This window comes from Brachycentrus maculatus, unplaced genomic scaffold (assembly GCF_059751285.1).
Source record: "Brachycentrus maculatus isolate JH-2025_06_01 unplaced genomic scaffold, ASM5975128v1 h1tg000310l, whole genome shotgun sequence".
NCBI classification, from domain to species: domain Eukaryota; kingdom Metazoa; phylum Arthropoda; class Insecta; order Trichoptera; family Brachycentridae; genus Brachycentrus; species Brachycentrus maculatus.
The window spans coordinates 566595-586164 of record NW_028281060.1 but is presented as its reverse complement, the minus strand read 5'-3'; the positions used below and the strand labels follow the sequence as shown (position 1 = coordinate 586164).

The following is a 19570-nucleotide window of genomic DNA, read 5'->3' as shown; positions in this document are numbered from 1 at the left end:
TCGCCTAGTTATGGCACAATATTAATTTTGATGCGTTTTTGATAGAATACAACTTAGTAGACTCAAAAAATCTGTGTTTGATTTAAAAATTGATTCATAAATGAAAACGGAGTTTAACAAATTAAACGCCAAATCAATTAATATTTCATTTTTAATTTAAATTTTACTCGATTAATATCACTATCTCTTAAAATCTATTGTGACAAGTGTTTCGGTGCATTTCGCATCGTTTTTAAACACCGTATGTGAGTCTAAATTTTAGAGTTGTGTCCTTGGAACGTTAAAGGGTGAGGAGAAGATGAAGAATTAATGAATTATTATTGAATAAAGTATATATTTCATTAAATAAGTGATTTCTCAACAATCCAGTTGAAAACAAAACTAATCAACGATATCTATCTTAATGGTTGAAAATGTGATGTTATTATTACAATAGGGGTACCTCAAGGATACATATTCGAGCCCCTACGTTTCATATCAACAACTCATAAATAAACAAATAAACTTATTTCAAACATGAATATTTTGTTTAGCACTTTACATAAAGATTTTTTAATGATAAACAAAGATGAAAAAGTCTATTTGAGGTGGGAAATATGAAATTTTGGTCATTTACTATACTACCAACGATTGACAACCAATAACAGATCATAGGCCCTGTAAATCTCCAAGCTCCCATATTACCACAGACAGACAAACAGACTTCTTCATCTATGATAAATATTGATAAATCTCGAAATAAACTCCAATAAGTGGGACTCAACGCACGGTTAAAATAAGTAAACCTGTCAATATAATGGAGCAATGTACCTAAAAACCGCTCTACCATCCCCAATAATAAATACCGTCGTAGAAAACAAATACGGGAATCGCGGGCTCGCATTCGTCATTCTCCCGCGAGTGGCCCATTGTCTCATTGACGTGGAGTATCGAACAATATTTGCGGTGATTTGTTTCAATAGAGTCCCGCGGGACCCCGTCCGGGCGGCGGGGGGCGGCTGGGGCAGCGGGGGGGACGTCTCCGCAGGAATTATTCGAGCGATTACCCGCCGCAAAGGAGCTCCTCCGGGAAGCGGCCCGCTGCGCCGAGACGGCGCTACGACAAACAGTGAGCTGATACCGTCCTTGGAGCCAAACTAGGAGACCAAAACTAGGCGGACCACATTTTTAGAAGTCGAATAGACATTTCGCTATGACAATTGTCTCCTTTGAGAGGTCGAGAGGACGCGGCGCTGAGGAATGTTTGCTCGGCGCTCGAGTGAGCCACTCACTCCCCCCATACAAGGCACCCAGTATTTAATTACGATATCATTTTTAATCATCAAATGGAATAAGCGCAAAGAAAAAAAAAGAATTTATAAAAGAAGCGCAGGAGAAAAGGGAATAATTTAAACAAAAAAAAACGACATTCTTGCGTAATATCTGATATTTGTTGACGGGCATATAAAAGTTTATCTTTTTAAAACTATATTTTTTCATAATGATATCACCAATGGCCGACATTATTTTAGAATTTTATCAATTTAATACACTGGACTGATCACGTTCCTTTCATCCAATTAAAAATCGAATTAAGACCGCGTGAGTCCGATGCGATGTTTTGTATGTTATACCATTAGAAGAACTGTCAAAATTAAGCCGAGAATCCGTATTCCCGCTTTTAAGATGGAATGCCAACTATATAAAGTGGTGTATTTTATTTCCAGCCTTCGGCATATGATGAAATCCCGACGCAGTTTAGGCAGCCGACTGCTGAAACGATCGGGTTTAGTTAGCGCGGAGAAGTGATCGGGAGCCAATTAAACCGCGCCACGCACGAAGGGGTGGGCTGGCGCCCCGGAGGGTCGCGAGGGTGAAGGGGGATAGTAATAATTGATGAAAGTACACCATGTTTGTCCACCAAACAGCGATGATGCTGCAGCAGGAGCGGGAGAGGGGGAGGGCGTTATTCCATTTAGGCTCTAATGCACCTCACAATTGGATCAAGCGGAATTTGCAACGGTGGATCAATTTTACGCGCGCTAGGGCCTCTCTACATTTCACATTTTCTAATTATTCGTTAGAAAATAAGCCATTACCATATCATTACTATGGTTTCGTTCAATTTGTCTTTGACTTGAGCTTTGATCTTTCACCTTTCCCCTTTCCTCCCTTCTCCCTCCCGTCCCTCTTCCATCCAAAAGGTATTTTTACACATCGCTCGTTTGGTGCAAACTGACGCAATTAAATTTTTTTTAAACCAAGTTATATATTTCAAAATGTGCGGAAAGACTATTTAGACCGGGAGAAACATCAACAGAAAAACACCAGTCGGATGATGTCGGTTACGATGAATACCGGTTGCTGATCAAATTAAATGAATGTGGAAAAAATTACAGAATTGTTATTTTATTATATCGACGGATTTGATTTTGTGGTGAAATGCTGCGAGATGGCGCGATTGTCATTGAAGAATTGAGAAAAATGGCGCGATTTCTGTTGTTACAACGTCTGAATGGTATCTCCCGTAATATTTCTAAAAGTGTAATTACGCCATTGTTACATCAAATGAGCGACATGTGGAATTTTGCAATTTGAACATTACAAGTACAACTTGTTTCGTAATAATCGTATATGTGTATTAATACTGATATGTTAAGTTCCCAAATATATATATTTTTTAATCCATAGACAAAATATACAGGATGTTCAGATGTACAAAATACGCGTTTCAATTTCGGGATATTAAAGTATGCCAGGATCTCAAAGAATGTACGCTTGTACGGGTTCCTCCACAAAAGAAAATATATCGAAACCTACGGGGGTTTAACGCCTACAAGAAATGTAAACAGCAATAGCGAGCGGGGAAACCAGTGGGGAACGTTCAAAGGAGGATCGTCCCTGGAGAAATTAAACACAAAGATTTTACTGGATCGACTGTGAGGATCGGCAGACAATGATTTAGTTTAAACTGAAAGGTTTCAAAACCTCTATAACTAATAAAGCATTCAAGGCATTCGAGTGAAAAATAAACGTACACATGATATATTGGAGTATTCAAATGCTTCTTCTGTTCGTGTCATATCGGGTCCCTCTAGCGTCGACTATCACTTGAGAGTAATTGTCCTTGTCTTGGGAAGCTCTAAACAGCACCTCGACGGTTCTTTGACAGTGTTCGCCTCGACAGTGTTCAAATACAGCTGAGAAATTTTGTGTTCTCATCTGTTTGGCTACCATAAACTGACTGCAGCTCATCTAGCGATACTAATCGTCTTAAAATTGATCCAGTGAATTAGTTGGGGTATTGGAGGCGTCTGTGTATCAGCCAATGTCAGGTTGGAATCGGATCTAGCTGACTAACTGAACTTCTTCTTAAGCCTTCTGTCCTCCACTGCTGGATATGGGCCTCTTCCATTTCTTTCGGTCGGTTGCTGCTTGCAGCCAATTTTTACCCCCCACAGTGGCTATGCCATCGGAACATCTTGATTGAGGTCTTCCGACTCCTCTCTTATTCTCCCGAGGTCTCCATCTTAAAATTTTAGGGGTTTATCTTGCCTCGCAACATGTCCTGCCCATTGCCACTACAGTCTTGCAATGCGATCCATTATATCCGCTATATAACTGAACAAACTAATCCCTTTCACTGGCTACACTGGGCCACTTCTAAAAAACTTTCTTTTCACAGGTTTTTCAATTTTGTATTTATTTAGATTATCAGTGACAGGGACATTATAAGCTATTAAATGTAAAATTACAATAAATCTGGATACAATTTTGTTTCATATTTTCTTCAATTTTCGCAACTTAGTTCATAAAATAAAATTGCTTCGCAAGAGAGGTCTGTCTGGAAGCCTAGACGCTTCTGTATCAGGTCCGGAATAAGGTTGGGCGAGCTTTCAATGATCTAGTTGACACCCTATGGACCATGAGATGGCACTGGCTAGTATAAACCCTCTCCGACTGCAAATAACACTCTACGTGGCCCGTTTGAATTAAGATTTTACCGAAATAAGTTGATAAATCACTCATTGTGGAAACGTAACGGATAAACACAGCAAAGAAGACTCGTCATCGCCAGCGATAGCGCGTTTTCAGTAATATTATTTACTCTGACTTGACACATCGATTTACTTAGATTTTAACGTATGTAACAAAAAAAACATTCTAGAATATTAAAAATAAAGTGGTGTTACAATAATTAAAGAAAACACTTTGTTTTTTACCACTTGAGTTTTTATTAAAGACTACATGTTTCAGAAGTTAAACATTAAGTTGTTGTTATTATACAGACCTGAATGATGGAAGTTTAACTTCTGAAACATGTAGTCTTTAATAAAAACTCAAGTGGTAAAAAACAAAGTGTTTTCTTTAATTATTGTAACATGTCTTACCACAAAGTTAATGCCGAAACAATAAATAAAATAAAGTGGTGTTGTCATAACATTTCTTTCATTCATTAATTCGGTCACTATGCTAATATCTATCCTTTTATCAAGCTTTACTTTCTTTACCTAACGACCAAGTGAGTCTGAAATCTAGCTACGGCTTATGCAACACCGCTTATCGTGACCCTACCTAGGCTTCAACTTTTTAAGTTTTATAGCCTATGCCTACTCGTGAGTGGATTTACTCTTTATGTTAAAAGTTACCATAATTTCATGTAATTCATGAGGGAAAATTGTAGGCAAAAACACTCGCTATCTCGAAAATCTAACCTGCAGAATCAATTATAAAAATAATATTTAAATAACGTTTGTATTACTAAACTAACTAAACTGACTAACCATCACGCCGCTTCCCCGCAGGGGTAGGCAGAGACGCCACACCACTCTGTCTTTGCAAACATTCTTCGCCTCTTCCACGTTCATGCATCTCCTCATACATACCCGCCGATTGTTTCGACTCCTAACCTGACCACTTTCAAGTATTTGGCATACTTGATCGTGCCATGTTTTTCTCGTATATTTATATATTGAAAATATATGTATACTTATATATTAAAAGATTCAACCCTCGACGCACATAACGTATTGACAGAACTACAAAAAATATTACAATAATTCAAATTGTAAAATGAATCGCTAGGCAGTTTAATACCAGGATTCGGTTTAAATCCATTCACATATATATATTTTTTCTTCTCAATAAAAAGAGTTTCTGCTCAATAAAAAGCTTATTTTAATCTCACCAATAGATGTCTCTAGTGAAGTTCTAGTGATTCAAGAATAATGTTTCAAAATTGGTTCATATATATATAGAACTTCCAAGAGTTTGAATAGTGTGATTATCAATAATGGGTAGAATTGGTGAATGTTACACGTGTGTAAAGTGATCACTTAAACCAGCCTATGAAGGTCGTCAGCCCCGCTAATGCCAAGACTTCAATTATTTTTCATCTTTGATGAGATGTCGAAAAATAATATGAAAATAGCTCCTGTAATTGGAGACAATCCAGATTTTGTGAACAAGTATTTGAACACACTCAAAATGTTGTAAATCAATTCTAATCATTTTCAGTATTTATTATACACTGACTAGCAAACATTATTCACCTCTTCCACATTCATGCATTTTTTTATATAAAAACAAAAAAAACGATTTACCATTATTTATTGAAATCAAATACTCTTTCGTTGAATGATTATTTGAAAGTATTGGAATTTAAAATACGATACTGGAAAGGAATTAAAGTTTACACATATGTATTTTTAATCAATAGATGTTATTATTTCCTGTGATCGATACACAATCATATAGACAAAAAATAACAATTATGTAAAACCACTACGTTAATTGTGGCGACTATCAATTTGGGAATGAAAAACGAAATGTCACTCGTTATAGGAATATGTAATGAGCGATTGGGGGACAAACGTATAAACAATCCATACAATCAACTAATTTAGAACGGCGCGTTAAGAACGAACATCATACGTTTTAAACAACAACAAAAAATAAACGAATAAATAATAAATACAGAAGTTGGTCCTCAAGTCGACAAAAATCGCATGTGATTGACATTTCATGTTTTTTTTTTTAATTTATTGATTTAGCGTTTAATTTGTAGAACTCCACTTTAATTTTTGTATCAATTTATAAACCAAACACAGATTTTTTGAGTCTACTAAGTTGTATTTTATTAAAAAAAAACACATAAAAATTAATATTGTGATACTTGTTTCGCCTTGTTAGGGCATTTTCAAACGAATGGAAATTCGTTTGAAAATGCCATAACTAGGCGAAACCATTGTAGCAATGTTTTATGTGTTTTTTTAAATAAAATACAACTTAGTAGACTCCAAAAATCTGTGTTTGATTTAAAAATTAACACATAAAAAAAACTTTTTATGTAGTCATAAGTGTGTGAATATTGCAATGGTTGTAACGTGTAGTATTGTTTGCTTGCTGTTTTAGCAATTGTCCTGACGGAAAGACGGATACATCTCGAAACCGATAGGCAAAAAATCTCGGTAGGTGGTTTTATATTTATAATTACAATACTAATATTTTTGTAAAAAAATATATATAAAAGTAGGTATACAGAAATTGTCGCCGATACATCATTAAAACGCGATACGTCTGAAAACCCGCCAATATGACGGGGGGAGGAGTAGCTAGCTCCGGATATATTTCACATCAATTTGTCATGAAAAACTTAAGCTGGAAGATAAGATTTAAAACAAACCGAGAAAAAAATAACGAACACCATTTTCCAATCGACTATCCGAAAAAGTAACATCTACCCAGTGGGCACATCTCTATCTAGATTGGATTAAAAACCTATTTATGAACGATAATTCTGAAAGTTCTGGACGTCATCGCTCAGTTTAGAATCAAACCCGGCCACTTCTTCTCGGTCACATCACGCCGACATCTCGGAGCTGATGACGCGAGGATTTAGCACAGCTTGGACGACGGTGATTCGCAAGGCTCGTGTAGCCCCACGGGCTCGAGATAAATAATTCACGAACCTCCGCGAGCATCCCTCCCCCTCCCCCCCCCTTCCCCCACCCCCTCCCCGCGGCTCCACGTGGCGCTCGGGGAGTTTGCTCAATCGTCAGATTGTTGCCAAATATTGGCACAGCAGCTTCAATTACCGATATTACATTTCGCTTTGACAAAAAACCACCGCCGAGCTCTCTGTATATGAATATATGGAAATATCATTCGGCACCGGCCGGAGGGTGTTGCGTTCCTCACCCCCCCGCGCCCCCCTCCACCCTCCACCGCCACCCTCGCAGGGGTAGTAATTTCTCTATTATCAACTTTTATCTTCGATTTTAAAACTAACAATAGGACCTTTGTGGAGTGAAGGAGTCCCCCGCGTATTATAACGGACTCAGTTTCCGAGCAAACGTCTGACACATATCTCTTTTGGTTATTTTGCAACCTGCTACCACTATGCATAGTCATTAAAAAATAGAAACTCAGTATAAAAGAGCTCGCAACATTTTTGAGAGCATCCAAATCCTTGTTCAACAGATCTGGGTTTCTCCACTTGTTCATATATTTTTCTTAAATTCAAAATTTTGAATAAAATTTGTATTTTTACTGACATCTCAACATACATAATGAAGAATATGGAAGTCTGGGCATTTTCAGGGCTTACGACCATCATAGGCTTGGTTAAGTGATCACTTAACACACGTGTAACATTAGCCAATTCTACCCACGATTGACAACCACGCCACTAAAAATTTTGAAGCTTCCTTCTTTGTATTCTTTATAAAATATGTATAACGTTCAATTTTGATTGTAAAATGTCCAATTTACTTTGTTATACGTCCAATTTGAATTATAAGGCATCAAATTTCGTTTGTAAAACGTCCAATTTCATTGAAAAACCTGTAGAATGTGTTCTATAAGGGTGTTGTTAGTACAGCTGTAAGCTTATTGTTGGGATCGACGATGGTCACTCGAACTATGCCGATGGTGTTCCTCCGTAAGGTCAAGCCGGAAGAGACCTAAGACGCGGCAGGAAGTGCATCACTGTGCGACGGTGGTAGTGTGATCGCACGAGCACATCAGCGCGGGAGGTTCGGCGACCCGACACGGGGAGCCATTCCTTACGATATATTTTAACATCTAATCACATCTCGCTGTGCAAACAGAGCGCGTCTTTTCATACAAGCGAAAGGTCTGCAAATATAATATTCGAGGGCTCAATAGAAATACCATACCCGCCTGCGAGTGGGGGAGAGAGAGAGAAAGAGAGATATCGCGATCTAACCCCTTCACGCTCAATAAAAACTTTTATTTCGACGAACAAAGGCGAGTTTTTGCCTAGAATGTTCACTCATGAATTACATGAAATTATATGTAGTAACTTTAAACATAAAGAGTAAGTCTACTTACCAGTAGGCATAGGCTATAAAACTTAAAAAGTTGAAGCCTAAGTGGGGTCACGATAAGCTGTGTTGCATAAGCAGTAGCTAGAGTCTAAAATTCGACGAACAAAAATGCAACGGACCCGATATATCACAAAGCGTCATGCGTCAAGACTTATGACGGAAATGATTTTAAATACTAACACTGACACTGTTCTTAAAACCGTGAACAGTTTTAGTATTTTTAATGGATTAGTTAAATATTTGCAGGAAAAGTTTTTCTGCGCGAATGGATAGTCGATTTCCGTAGCTGATCGCGTCTATAAATATTATCAACTTCATCTTCTTCTTCCCTTTCCTTCCCAATTATGCGTAACTTTATTTCACTTGGTACACTCGGCGTGAAGGGGTTGAGGCGCCCGAGGGGAACAAACAGCATTTAATATTACAAAGCTACATACTAATGGAAAGAACCAGATCTAATGATATTAAAAAGAGCCCACTTACATTACTTGAAAATCTACACTTTTTATAAAAAAATATATATATTATTAATAATAATATATGCTATAGCATAATTAAATATTTCATGCGTAAACATAATACACGAGTACGTAGAAAAATATACATTTTATTACTTGATTTGAGTATTATACATATAAAAATCAATCACTAGATGTATGGGCGTGAAGGAAGCTAGGAGTGTTTGTAACGACAGAAGAGCGTGGCGTTTCATCCTTTCTGCCTACCCCTGCAGAGAAACGATATGGTGGTAGTAGTAATGGTAGTTAAAAAAAAGAGAATCTTCCTTCATAGGTCGAAATAATAAATTGAATAAATCGACGAGTGGTCAAAACTAATATTTATTTGATCGAAGGTTACGATAACGATTGGATATTTTGACGGCATCCTACAGATATTTTATACATAAAAAAAAACTACGCGCAATTTCAAAGTGAGCATTTGAACTTAAAAGTGCAAAATTTACAGAAAATTAATTTTATATACCGTCATTTTCGTAAAATACTACCTCAAGGGCGCCTATAAAGACGTTAATGGAGATACGATGATGATATAGTACATTTTGTTCAAAACTCTACACTAATTGCACGTACATTCACATAATTTATATGCACCAATTTTATGCCCAACCGTTTTATTTTTTTAAATATTATAATCCTGTTAAAGGAAACGAATTCAAAATTAGAATATAATCCTTGCCACCCCCTCCGCGCCCCCTCCCCCGCCCGCTCCCGCCGCGCGAGCCACCCTAACTCTAGTGACTCCTTCATCACCTATAACAAGTGGTGCTCCCCATCCTGTCGGCCAGTCGCGGGACGATGCCCGTCGCGGCAACACGGTGTCCTCCTCAAATCATTACATCGCTAATTGACACATATCTCATTTTCATATCGATATATACGAACTGATTAAAAAGACATCAATTAAATTACATTATGAAGAATCGTCGATGTTTTTAAGAAACGATTAAAATTATCGTTATCGTAACAGTTGCGAACATTACTGAAAGTGAATAATTTCCCCATGGTGTCCCTGTACCGCGCGTGGGCGGCGTGGCGCGGTGCGGGCGGCGCTCCGGGGGCCCCCGACGCGCTGGTGCAGGCCGGCGGGGTGCGCTTCGCGGCCCACGCGCGCCTGCTGGCCGCGCACAGCGGCTACTTCAAGTCCGTGCTGGCGCGCCCCTGGGAGGCCGAGCCGGAGGGGGAGGGCCCGGCGCTGCCGGCCGAGGACCGGGTGCTGTACGTGCCTAACGTGTCGGCGCAACAGTTCTGGCCGCTGCTGGCCTACATGTACACGGGCTACCTGGAGCTCACTCCGGAGAACATCTACCAGGTGCTGCTCGCGACCCACCTGCTGCACATGCCCAGGGCGCTGGAGCTGTGCAGGGGCTACCTGGCGCGGGGCAGCGCGCCGCCGCCGCTCCCGACGCTCGTCAAGCCCATAGCCAGCAGGAAGCTGCCCGCCTTCCCGCCCGCCGTGCCCTACCACCCGCTCTACAGCGACCCGCCGGTGGCCTTCCTCGCCTCGCGACACGACACACCCTTCCACCCGGTGGACCCGACGCCTCCGCAGCCAGCTCCCCTCGCGCCAGACAACATCGCGGAAGAACTACCGAATATTAACGACGATATTCAAACTATAGCGCCCGTTGCCGAAGCGCAAAACCTTATCAAAATAGTCGAAACGTATCCCACGACGTCGGCCGCGGAAAATATGGACGTGCGAGACGAGGAAATCGAAATAGACGACGAACCGCGAGCTAAAGTGACCGAAAATCAAATTCCCGTAAACTTAGTCAAGCCCAAAAGATCGAAACATATCAAGAGACCGGAAATTGTAAAAATTCCTCCCGGCGATTCGGAAGGTTCGAAAGTGAAGCCCGAGGGCAAGGCGGGCTGCCCGCCGAGCGACGACACGAAGGTGGTGATCGACGTGGCGTGCTGCGACGGGCCGGTGAGGTTCCACCGGGTGCTGAACTGCGCGTACAAGTCGGGAGGGGCGGAGGGCCGCGAGGCCGCCTCGGACGGGAGCGACTCGGACGACAGCTACGTGGAGATAGAGGAGGACTCGCGCTCGCGGAGCGACACGCCGTACGACAACTGCAACGCCTTCAGCAAGAGCCTGCAGAAGCAGATGAGCGAGAACATCCGCACGATGGGCGCGGAGCGCGACGACGGCCGCGACCCGGAGGCGAGCAACAGCGACGTGTCGTGCAAGCAGGACGCCATCTACACGTGCGTGTACTGCAACCACACCTTCAAGTCGCAGTACTGCTACCAGAAGCACGCGCGCAGGCACATCAACCCCGTGTCGATAGATGCCGTGAACCAGGGCGCCGCGGAGGGCGGCGCGGACGGCGCGGCGGAGCGCAAGGCGCGGCGGGGCGGCGCGGGCGCGGGCGCGGCGCGCGAGGGGCGCCTGCTGGACATGAACGTGCAGTACTACCCGTGCAAGACGTGCGGCGCCAAGTTCCCCTCCTACTACTTCGTGCACAAGCACCGGAAGCTGTGCCACGCCGACGAGCTGGAGGGCGCGCGCGGCCCGAGCGACAAGACGGAAGAGCGGGACGCGGCCGCCAAATGAGCGACCCGACTCCACCAAACCACGGGAGACATATCACTTGTTTTTTTTTGTAAATTATTTAAGCAGTATAAATGCCGATCGAGGTACAATATAGTATTATTTATTATTACGCAATAAATGGTTTTAATCTGTTGACGCGTGTTTGAATGGTCCTACCTTTCTCGGGGAGGTCGTCGTCGCTGGTTTCCATGGCCTCTCCGCAGCTGTCTTTCCGTCTGGAGGTTTTCTTTTTGTTCTCTGCTAAGATGGTGTCTCTGCAACAAAATGGGACATTAGTACCATCCCTCTGCCAACCATATACCATTCTGTCTCCGTAACGTGTTAGTGCGTTTGGCTACCGCTTTGATATTACCCTGACCGTCGTATAATTCAGAATCAAGTTAACATTACATCAATATGATGAAGCGCCCTATGCACCGTTAGGGGCGGATAAAAGTCGAAAGGAAGAAACTAGTTTTGCAACAGGTCAGAGCTAATTTTTGTTTATTTGATAATCGTCAAGATTTAGACATGCGACGAGCGGTATGTGATGGCGACTCATGATTTACATCTTTTACATTTTTTTAGTTCTGTCCTTAGTCTTCCTCCGTAGTAGCTAGCGTGTTTGGCTCCCACGCTGGCGGTCCCGGGTTCGATTCCCAGAGGGGTCGAAATTAATTTTCTACTCTAATATTTATTCAACGTGAAGCGCAGGATTGATCACCTGCTTTCGTAAAAAGATAGCAGCACCGCTTCTGTGTGAAGCAGTGCCCTATGCATCATTGGGTGCGCATAAGGGATAGAGGAAGAATGTCTTTAGAAAATAAAATAATAAATATGTTTTGAGTTTTTTTTTATTTTTAATCCTAACTTTTACTTTTCACTATTGTATTTTATTACTTGTAACTTTTATTCCCTTATATTTTACATTTTGCCCCGTTTTGTTTTCTCATTTGTTAATTTTTTTAATTGTTTTTCAGCCTTTTAACCTTAATCCCATATCCCGAAACGAGTAATGGAAATTACTTTTTCGGGAATATTATATATCGCTCACTCCTTTCAAGAACGTCATAAATCAAAAATCGTAAATTTTCAGTTGTGCGTGTTTTCGGAATGCCCAGAAAATGTACTATATCCCAACAAAAGAGGCACATTTTTAACTTAATATTTACCCGCTACAGGACAGAAAGTGTTGTTTTTGAATTTTGAAGAAAAGGTATTGTTGAATTATTTTTTGAAATATACTAAATATTTTTCATATGGAGAAAAAGCCTTCAGGTTTTACCTAAAAAGATCTGTTACACAGAAAAAAGTTCAATACGTGGTTTGATATTTATTTTTAATAAATTGTATTATATTTTTAAACATTAAAAAAGATCTCCTGAAAAATCAAGTTTTTTTTATTTATGACGTTCTTGAAAGGAGTGAGCGATATGTATGTGACTTATGTGTGCAATATGTTTTTTTTTTAAATAGTAGGTAGTTCGACCGCCTCCGTAGTGTAAGAGATCTAATAAATATAAGTGATTTTTTCACTTAAATATTTATTCAATATTACCCTCGACTGGTACCTGAAGCGGTGGGCTGATCATCTTTCCTTCGTGTATTAACGATCAAGATAACACTGCGTTCGTATGATGCAGTGCCCTATGCACCATTGGGGTGCGGATAAGGGTTCGAAAGGTAGTCAAACGTGCTCACGAATAAGTTATGAAGGCGGACTAAATTTATAATAATTATATTAGATTTATCATCCAAAACGATAAAATTATACTAATAAAATTCAATGTCAATACGAACATCAATTTGAAGAGTACAATATATATTTTCCCAAATCAATCGGTGCGTGAACCTCCCCCCCTCCCCCCCTCCCCCGGCATACTACTACATTATATTTCCCTCGCTAATTGATTGTCTAAAAATCTCACCGGCACACACACACGATCCAATCACTCCGACAAGCGCCCCCTGCGGTCTGCGTGCCAAATTATAATTAATTTAGATTTTTGATACGTAAGCCGGCCGCTGGATATTAAACGCGCAAATATTCACATAAGACGAATTTGTACGAAATTCACATAACGGGATTTCCCGGGGGGCTCGTACAAAGGGTGGTAAGATCGCGGGTATGCGACCCCGAGCCATTACCACTATTCTCATATTCTCGTTCCAATCTTCACTCGCCTCTTCTGTTTGTCATCAAACATATTTCACTAATTAAGAAAGGTGTGTTGAGATGGTTTGGACATGTGGAACGAATGAGTGAGGAAAGAACGGTAAAACAAATTTATGAGGCGAATGTTAGTGGGAAAAGAAGCAGAGGAAGACCGAGAAAAACATGGCACGATCAGGTATGCCAAATACTTGAAAGTGGTCAGGTTAGGAGTCGTAACAATCGGCGGGTATGTATGAGGAGATGCATGAGCGTGGAAGAGGCGAAGAATGTTTGCAAGGACAGAGTGGTGTGGCGCTCTATTCTCTCTGCCTACCCCTGCGGGGAAGCGGCGTGATGGTTAGTTAGTTAGTTATGTCTTAGCACTATTCCGTGTCTGTCTGCTGTGCTGGTCGGGGTTGTGGGCGTCTGTGTACCGGCCAGCGTCGGATCGAAATCGGATCTATGGATCTATCGGATGACTAATTGAACTAAATACTAATCCCTTTCACTGCCTACACCGGGGTACTTCTAGAAAATTTGGTGACGGATTTACAATCTTGTATTTATTTAGATTGGCAGTGACAGGGATAATGAAAGCTTTTAAATGTAAATTCACTGTAAAATCGGGATACAATTTTATATTGTTTCACATTTTCAATAAATTTCGCAACATAGTTTTAAAAAAATGCTTTGCAAGAGCAGATCTGCCAGGAAGCCTAGATGCTTCTGTATCAGATCTGGGCATGCGGTGGTACAGCTTTCAATTCACTTGTATATAACCAAGTATTTGAAGGAGGAGGTCTGATCGGTCTCACCTTTGTACGGTGCCCTAAGCACCATAAGGATACGAATGGGATATTTGGATTGAAATTTTTAGTACACTTATTGCCTCAGTGCGGTTATAGTTACATAAATGTATGTGTCTTGCATCATCAGTGATAAAACTTCCAAATCATGATTGCTATTATATGTATTAAAATTTAAAAAAAAACGGATTCAAGAAAAAAATGACAATCTAAAAAAAAAATAGCGAGCAATGAATCAAATTCATTTTTCTTCTTCTAACATTTATTCGCATTGAATGGTGCATAGGGCACCGCATCGTATTGACGCAGTGATATCTTGATCGTTAGTTGAACGAGGGCAAAGTGATGCTAAATGTAACAGATCGGACTCATGTAATTCGATAATCGATTGGCAAGAAAACCATCATTTTGAGAAATAAAAAAACTCCCTGAATTATGCGTTGAAACTATACCATATTTATAGTTCACCATCTCGGGAATCGAACCCGGGGGACATTGCATGGTAATCAAACGTATTAGCTACTATGCAACGATAGAAAAATATTTTTCAAACATTTCAAGATCAAGTTTTCGATAAATTAAAATTTTAAAAAAATCAATATTATTTTTTAACACTCCAGTCTAAAGCCAGTTAAATAAATAAAAAAATCTACACATAATGTGTCCATTGCATTTCTTTAAAAAAATATTAACATTAAAATATAAATATTAAAATATTAAGATTTTATTATTCAAAAGAGACACGGATGGGGCAATTGAAAATGTAAATCTGTGTAAATCTTGGGTCAGAACAATCACAACTAAGACGTTCATATATGTATAAATCTAATTTTATAAAAGCCCACTGAGTCAAATAAATTAATTAATAAATGATAAATTCATGTAAACCCAACGTTTTCACGTGCGTGTTACTTCGTAAAAATGCATTTTCCCGCCTCGACTATGACAGATTGTGGAATCCTAAAAAAGATACACTAACGCCACCTGTCGCTAATATTTTCAACTATTTGCGGAGTTATCCAGGTTTCGAACCATTTCAAAAACAAATTTGTGAAATTTCTACGAGGTTTGAGACTTGACCGCTAGGGGTACGAAAATAAAAAATTAAATTAATTGAAATATTTTTTTTTAACATTAACTTTAACTCTCGCCAATTAGGGTTTGGAGAGTTAAATAAATGGCTTTGCATTTAATTTAATCATTATAAATAGTGAAATTTTACAAATCATTGAAAAAATTGTATACATGAAAGGGTGAAATATGTATGTTTAAATGAACTGTTTTTTTCTGCTTACAATACAGATTTGCTCATTTTAAAATGATAACAAATGAAATTAATCTGAGGGATTTAAAATAAAAAAAATGAATATATATTGTATGCGTTTAGAGCAAAAATTCTTAAATCAACTGTCTGGGAAGAATGAAATCGGTTAAAAATATAGGAATTGGAAAAAGAGGAGAGGAATGAAATTAATCAGATTGATATAACACTTGTTGAGCGGAGGCAAACGGGAGAAAGTACTCCGGCAGATTAAAGCAATGAAAATCAATTGCTTTCATTAAAATCGTATAAACCCTTTGGGCCCATAGAATGCCAACATAATGAGAATTTTTATTTAAGCAATTCAAGGAAACATTTGTTAGATTTTAGACTCAGATTTTTGATAATTTCACATTTTTAGATTGGATTTTAAGTATATTTCAGATACAAATGACATAAAAGAAAATGATGCAAAGAAATACAAGCAAAATGTTGAAAGAAATGCCTTGTTGTGGTAATTGTTGCGGTAAAAGGAAGAAAAATCCCTATGAAGTTTTAATTAACCGCCCTACACATACGGAGCGTACGTGATATCCACATTTTTTCTGCACCGTTCCAGGCCACATAAACCATATCACGTAAGTGCACAAAAAAAATACATGTGCCAAAAATATTTAATGCGTACGGGATACACATCCCCACGAGTAGAAAGGGGATGTAATAACAAGAAAGTACATCAGTTTCATCCTAAACGCACGATTTACGGCAAAATTTTGTCAGGTAGGAATACAACAAACATTGTTTTCATGATTCTGTAGAGAGAAAGATGATTTTTGTTTGTTTCTTAGAAAAGAACCCGAGAGTAGGGCGTTTAAACAGCGATGTTACTTAGTTTGCCTGACAGCAAGATGCATTAACGTTTTTTCAGTGTATTGATCACTAGAAATGCAGCTCCCCATTTGTATGGGGAAGTAAGCTTGCGCTTACTTGGATAGGAAGTGTTCAGGAATGATATACCAATGAACCTCAAATATCCCAAGTCTACAAGCAGAGCGTCCTACCTGTTTAGGCCTACGGAGCGGAGATATGGACCCTCTCAGAGGCATATTTATTCGAGAACAATCCAGAAAAGTCGAGATTCGGAGGAAAGAAAGATGCTGGCAAAGTCCGAGTAGTTGGGCCAGAGAGAAGTTGACTAGATATCCAGAAGAAAAGACGACCAGGTTGAAAGAAAAGTAGGGGTGATTGAAAAAAGCCAAGAGCTGCGAGGAGTGACTCGCATCGAATAAGACACTCACCCAGCAGCGGATGGATGCGAGTTGCCAGATAGAGAGGAATGTAGGAAAGACGAAGTTAAATAAAGTGGATATAGAGAGTCTAAGAGATGACCGTGCCTCGCTACATGTAGCAGTAAACAATGCCAAGGATGGCGAAAAGTTAAGCAGATAGTTCACACTATACAAGCCGATCAAAGCGCGAGGCATTGAGCAAAATGACTAATAGGTGAGGCATGAAAAAATGTAGACCAGAGTAAAAACTTTTTTTTTTAAATTAAATAATAAATAATAAACTTGAAGGGGTTTAACCCGCGTAATTGAATTAAGGATTCAATATTGGAAGCACCCATTTTGAAAGGGTGTATCTGCAGCCTAAGTTTTCATATCCACCCCGGCTAGTCAATCCAATCACTTCTGATTAATGGAATTGGTTTCAATATTTACACAAATCGTCGGATAGGAATATTATTACATCCTTCCCGGATGAATTTCAAATGGAAATATTCATATTAATATTTCAAATTCCGGGGGAAAATTCTCTGTTGGAAAAATCGAGATAATCTAAAAGGCGGATTGTTTGTTTGGCTATAGTTTGAATACTGATAAGTACTCACCCTTTGTCCTCCGCTGGGTCGGGCGGCGACAGCGCGAGCGGCGAGGGCGAGGGCGGCGGCGGCGGCGGCGGCGGCGGGGGCGGCGTGGCGGGCGGCGGGGGCGGCGGCGGCGGCGAGCGCGGCGGCCCCTCGGGCGCCTGCTTGGCCTGACCCAGGTATGTGGTGGGCAGGCCGTTGGGCGGCGCGGGCCCGCCGGCGGCCGCCTCCGCCGCGACGGCCTTCTCCTTCTCCTCCTCCTTCTCCTTTTCGCGGGCGGCCGCCAGCGCCAGCTCCTTGTGGCTGATGGCCAGCGGGTCCTTGTCCGGCCGCGGCTTGTCCTCGCTCTGACGCTGGTTCTCCTTGTTGTCCTTGCCCGCCTTCTGCTGCAGGCGCGTGGTGACGCCCGACGCGAGCGTGTCGGCCGCCGCCGCCTTCTGCGGGTTGCGCGACGAGCGCGTGCGCTGGCGGGACTTGCGCAGCAGCTGCTTGTAGTTCTCCGTCTTCTTGGACAGGTAGTAGAGCTGCACGCAGTCCTGCACGCTCTTGCGCTCCAGGTAGGAGGCGATCACGCCGAAGTTCTTGGGGTGCTGCAGGAACTTCTCGCGGAAGAGCTCGCGCTCGCCGGCCGTCCACACGTTGAGGTTCTGGCGCTCCTTGTACTCGGCCGCCATGTTGGCGCAGCGGCCGTTGGTGTCGCTGTACACGGGCCGGCGGTCGCGCGCGTCCAGCAGCATGGGCGCGATGACGGCGTAGCTGCGCATCTTCTTGTCCTCCAGCTCCTGCTCCTGCAGCCCGTCCATGATCTCCTCCAGGTCGGCCTCGGACTTGATGCGCGCGCCCACGCGGTTGAAGCGCTCCTTGTCCTCGCGCTGCTTGCGCAGCTCGGGGAACACCTTCTCGAAGAACTCGCGGTTCTTGGCCTCCTTGGCCTTGCGCTTCTGGCTCGCCTCCGCCTTGTCCACCTTGCGCTGCCAGTCGGCCGCCAGCTCGGCGTACGTGCGCACGAGCGCCGTCTCCTTGGCGGCGCGCTCGCCGCGCACGCGCCGGAAGTGGTCGGCCAGGCGGCCGCGCAGCGCCAGGTGCCGGCGCCGGTTCTCGTGGTACACGGCCGTGTCGGCCGGCTGGTTGTAGTGCGGCACGGACGCGCCGCGCAGCGCGCCCGGCGGCTCGGGCGCGCCGAGCGCCGCCAGCAGCCCGTGCGAGCCGAGCGCCTTGCGCCGGTTCTCCGTGTAGATCTTGCGCGCCAGAGAGCTGTGCTCGGGCACCGGCTCGGCCACCTCCTCCGCGGGCGGCTTGCTCGTGGACGCCAGCTCCTCCAGCGAGGCCTGCTTCTTCTTGAGCTTGCACAGCGCCTGCTCGTTGAGCGCGATCTCGCGGTCCACCTTGGCGATCTGCTGCAGCAGGTCGTCCTTGGTGGTGCGGAAGCTGCGGTCCTCGGCCAGCAGCTCGGCGGCCGAGGGCGGCGACAGCGCCTCGGCCGACTGCGGCGGGCCGCCGTAGCCGGGGCCGGTGTCCACGCGCAGCGGCTGCATGTCGGGCGGGATGAGCTTGGCGTGGTGGTGCTGCAGATGCGCGTGGTTGGCCTCGCTCAGGCGGATCTTCTTGAAGGGTGGCGGCTCCTGCGCGGGCTGCTGCGGCGGCGGCGGCGCCAGCGCGGCGGGCGGCGCGGCGGCCGCCCCCAGCGCGGGCTGCGGCGGGTAGCGGCCGCCGCCCTCGCCGCCCGCCGGCAGCAGCGAGATGCGCTGCTGCCGCTCCGGCAGCCGGTGGTGCTCCGCGTTGCTCGTGCGCCAGGAGCTTTCTCTGCAACGGGGAAACGGGACGATTAGCTACGGTGCAATACGGATAGCAGTTTAGCGGAACTCCATTGCATTCTTAGAAAATTATTTTATAAGTAATAACATTAAAATTAAAATAAACTGGAAAGCACAAATTTGCGACTTAAATAAATCTTTACATTTATGAAAAATCTACACATATAACGTTAATTCAATCAGTTTGTGAAAAATCTTACAAAACACATCTCCGATTATTTGACAGATTAAAAATGATGACTTTAAGAAAAAGCGGTATTTACCAAGAAAAACGTAA

General features: G+C 42.5%; 2 protein-coding genes across 6 annotated transcripts in view; one reads left to right on the top strand and one right to left on the bottom strand.

Moving 5' to 3' along the window:
- Window positions 1-19570, bottom strand: part of Smr (nuclear receptor corepressor smrter) — a 301764-nt gene that overhangs the window by 16924 nt on the left and 265270 nt on the right. For all 5 annotated transcript variants that reach the window (XM_088268009.1, XM_088268010.1, XM_088268007.1 and 2 more), the window contains 2 exons: window positions 17504-19282; window positions 11568-11665 (listed from right to left, as the gene is read on the bottom strand). In XM_088268009.1, coding sequence (XP_088124135.1) covers window positions 11568-11665; window positions 17504-19282 — 1877 coding nt within the window. The remainder of the gene's footprint in view (window positions 1-11567; window positions 11666-17503; window positions 19283-19570) is intronic.
- Window positions 9662-11419, top strand: LOC148304625 (uncharacterized). Its single transcript, XM_088268012.1, has one exon. It carries the CDS (start codon window positions 9852-9854, stop codon window positions 11409-11411), a length of 1560 nt encoding a protein of 519 aa, XP_088124138.1. The 5' UTR covers window positions 9662-9851; the 3' UTR covers window positions 11412-11419.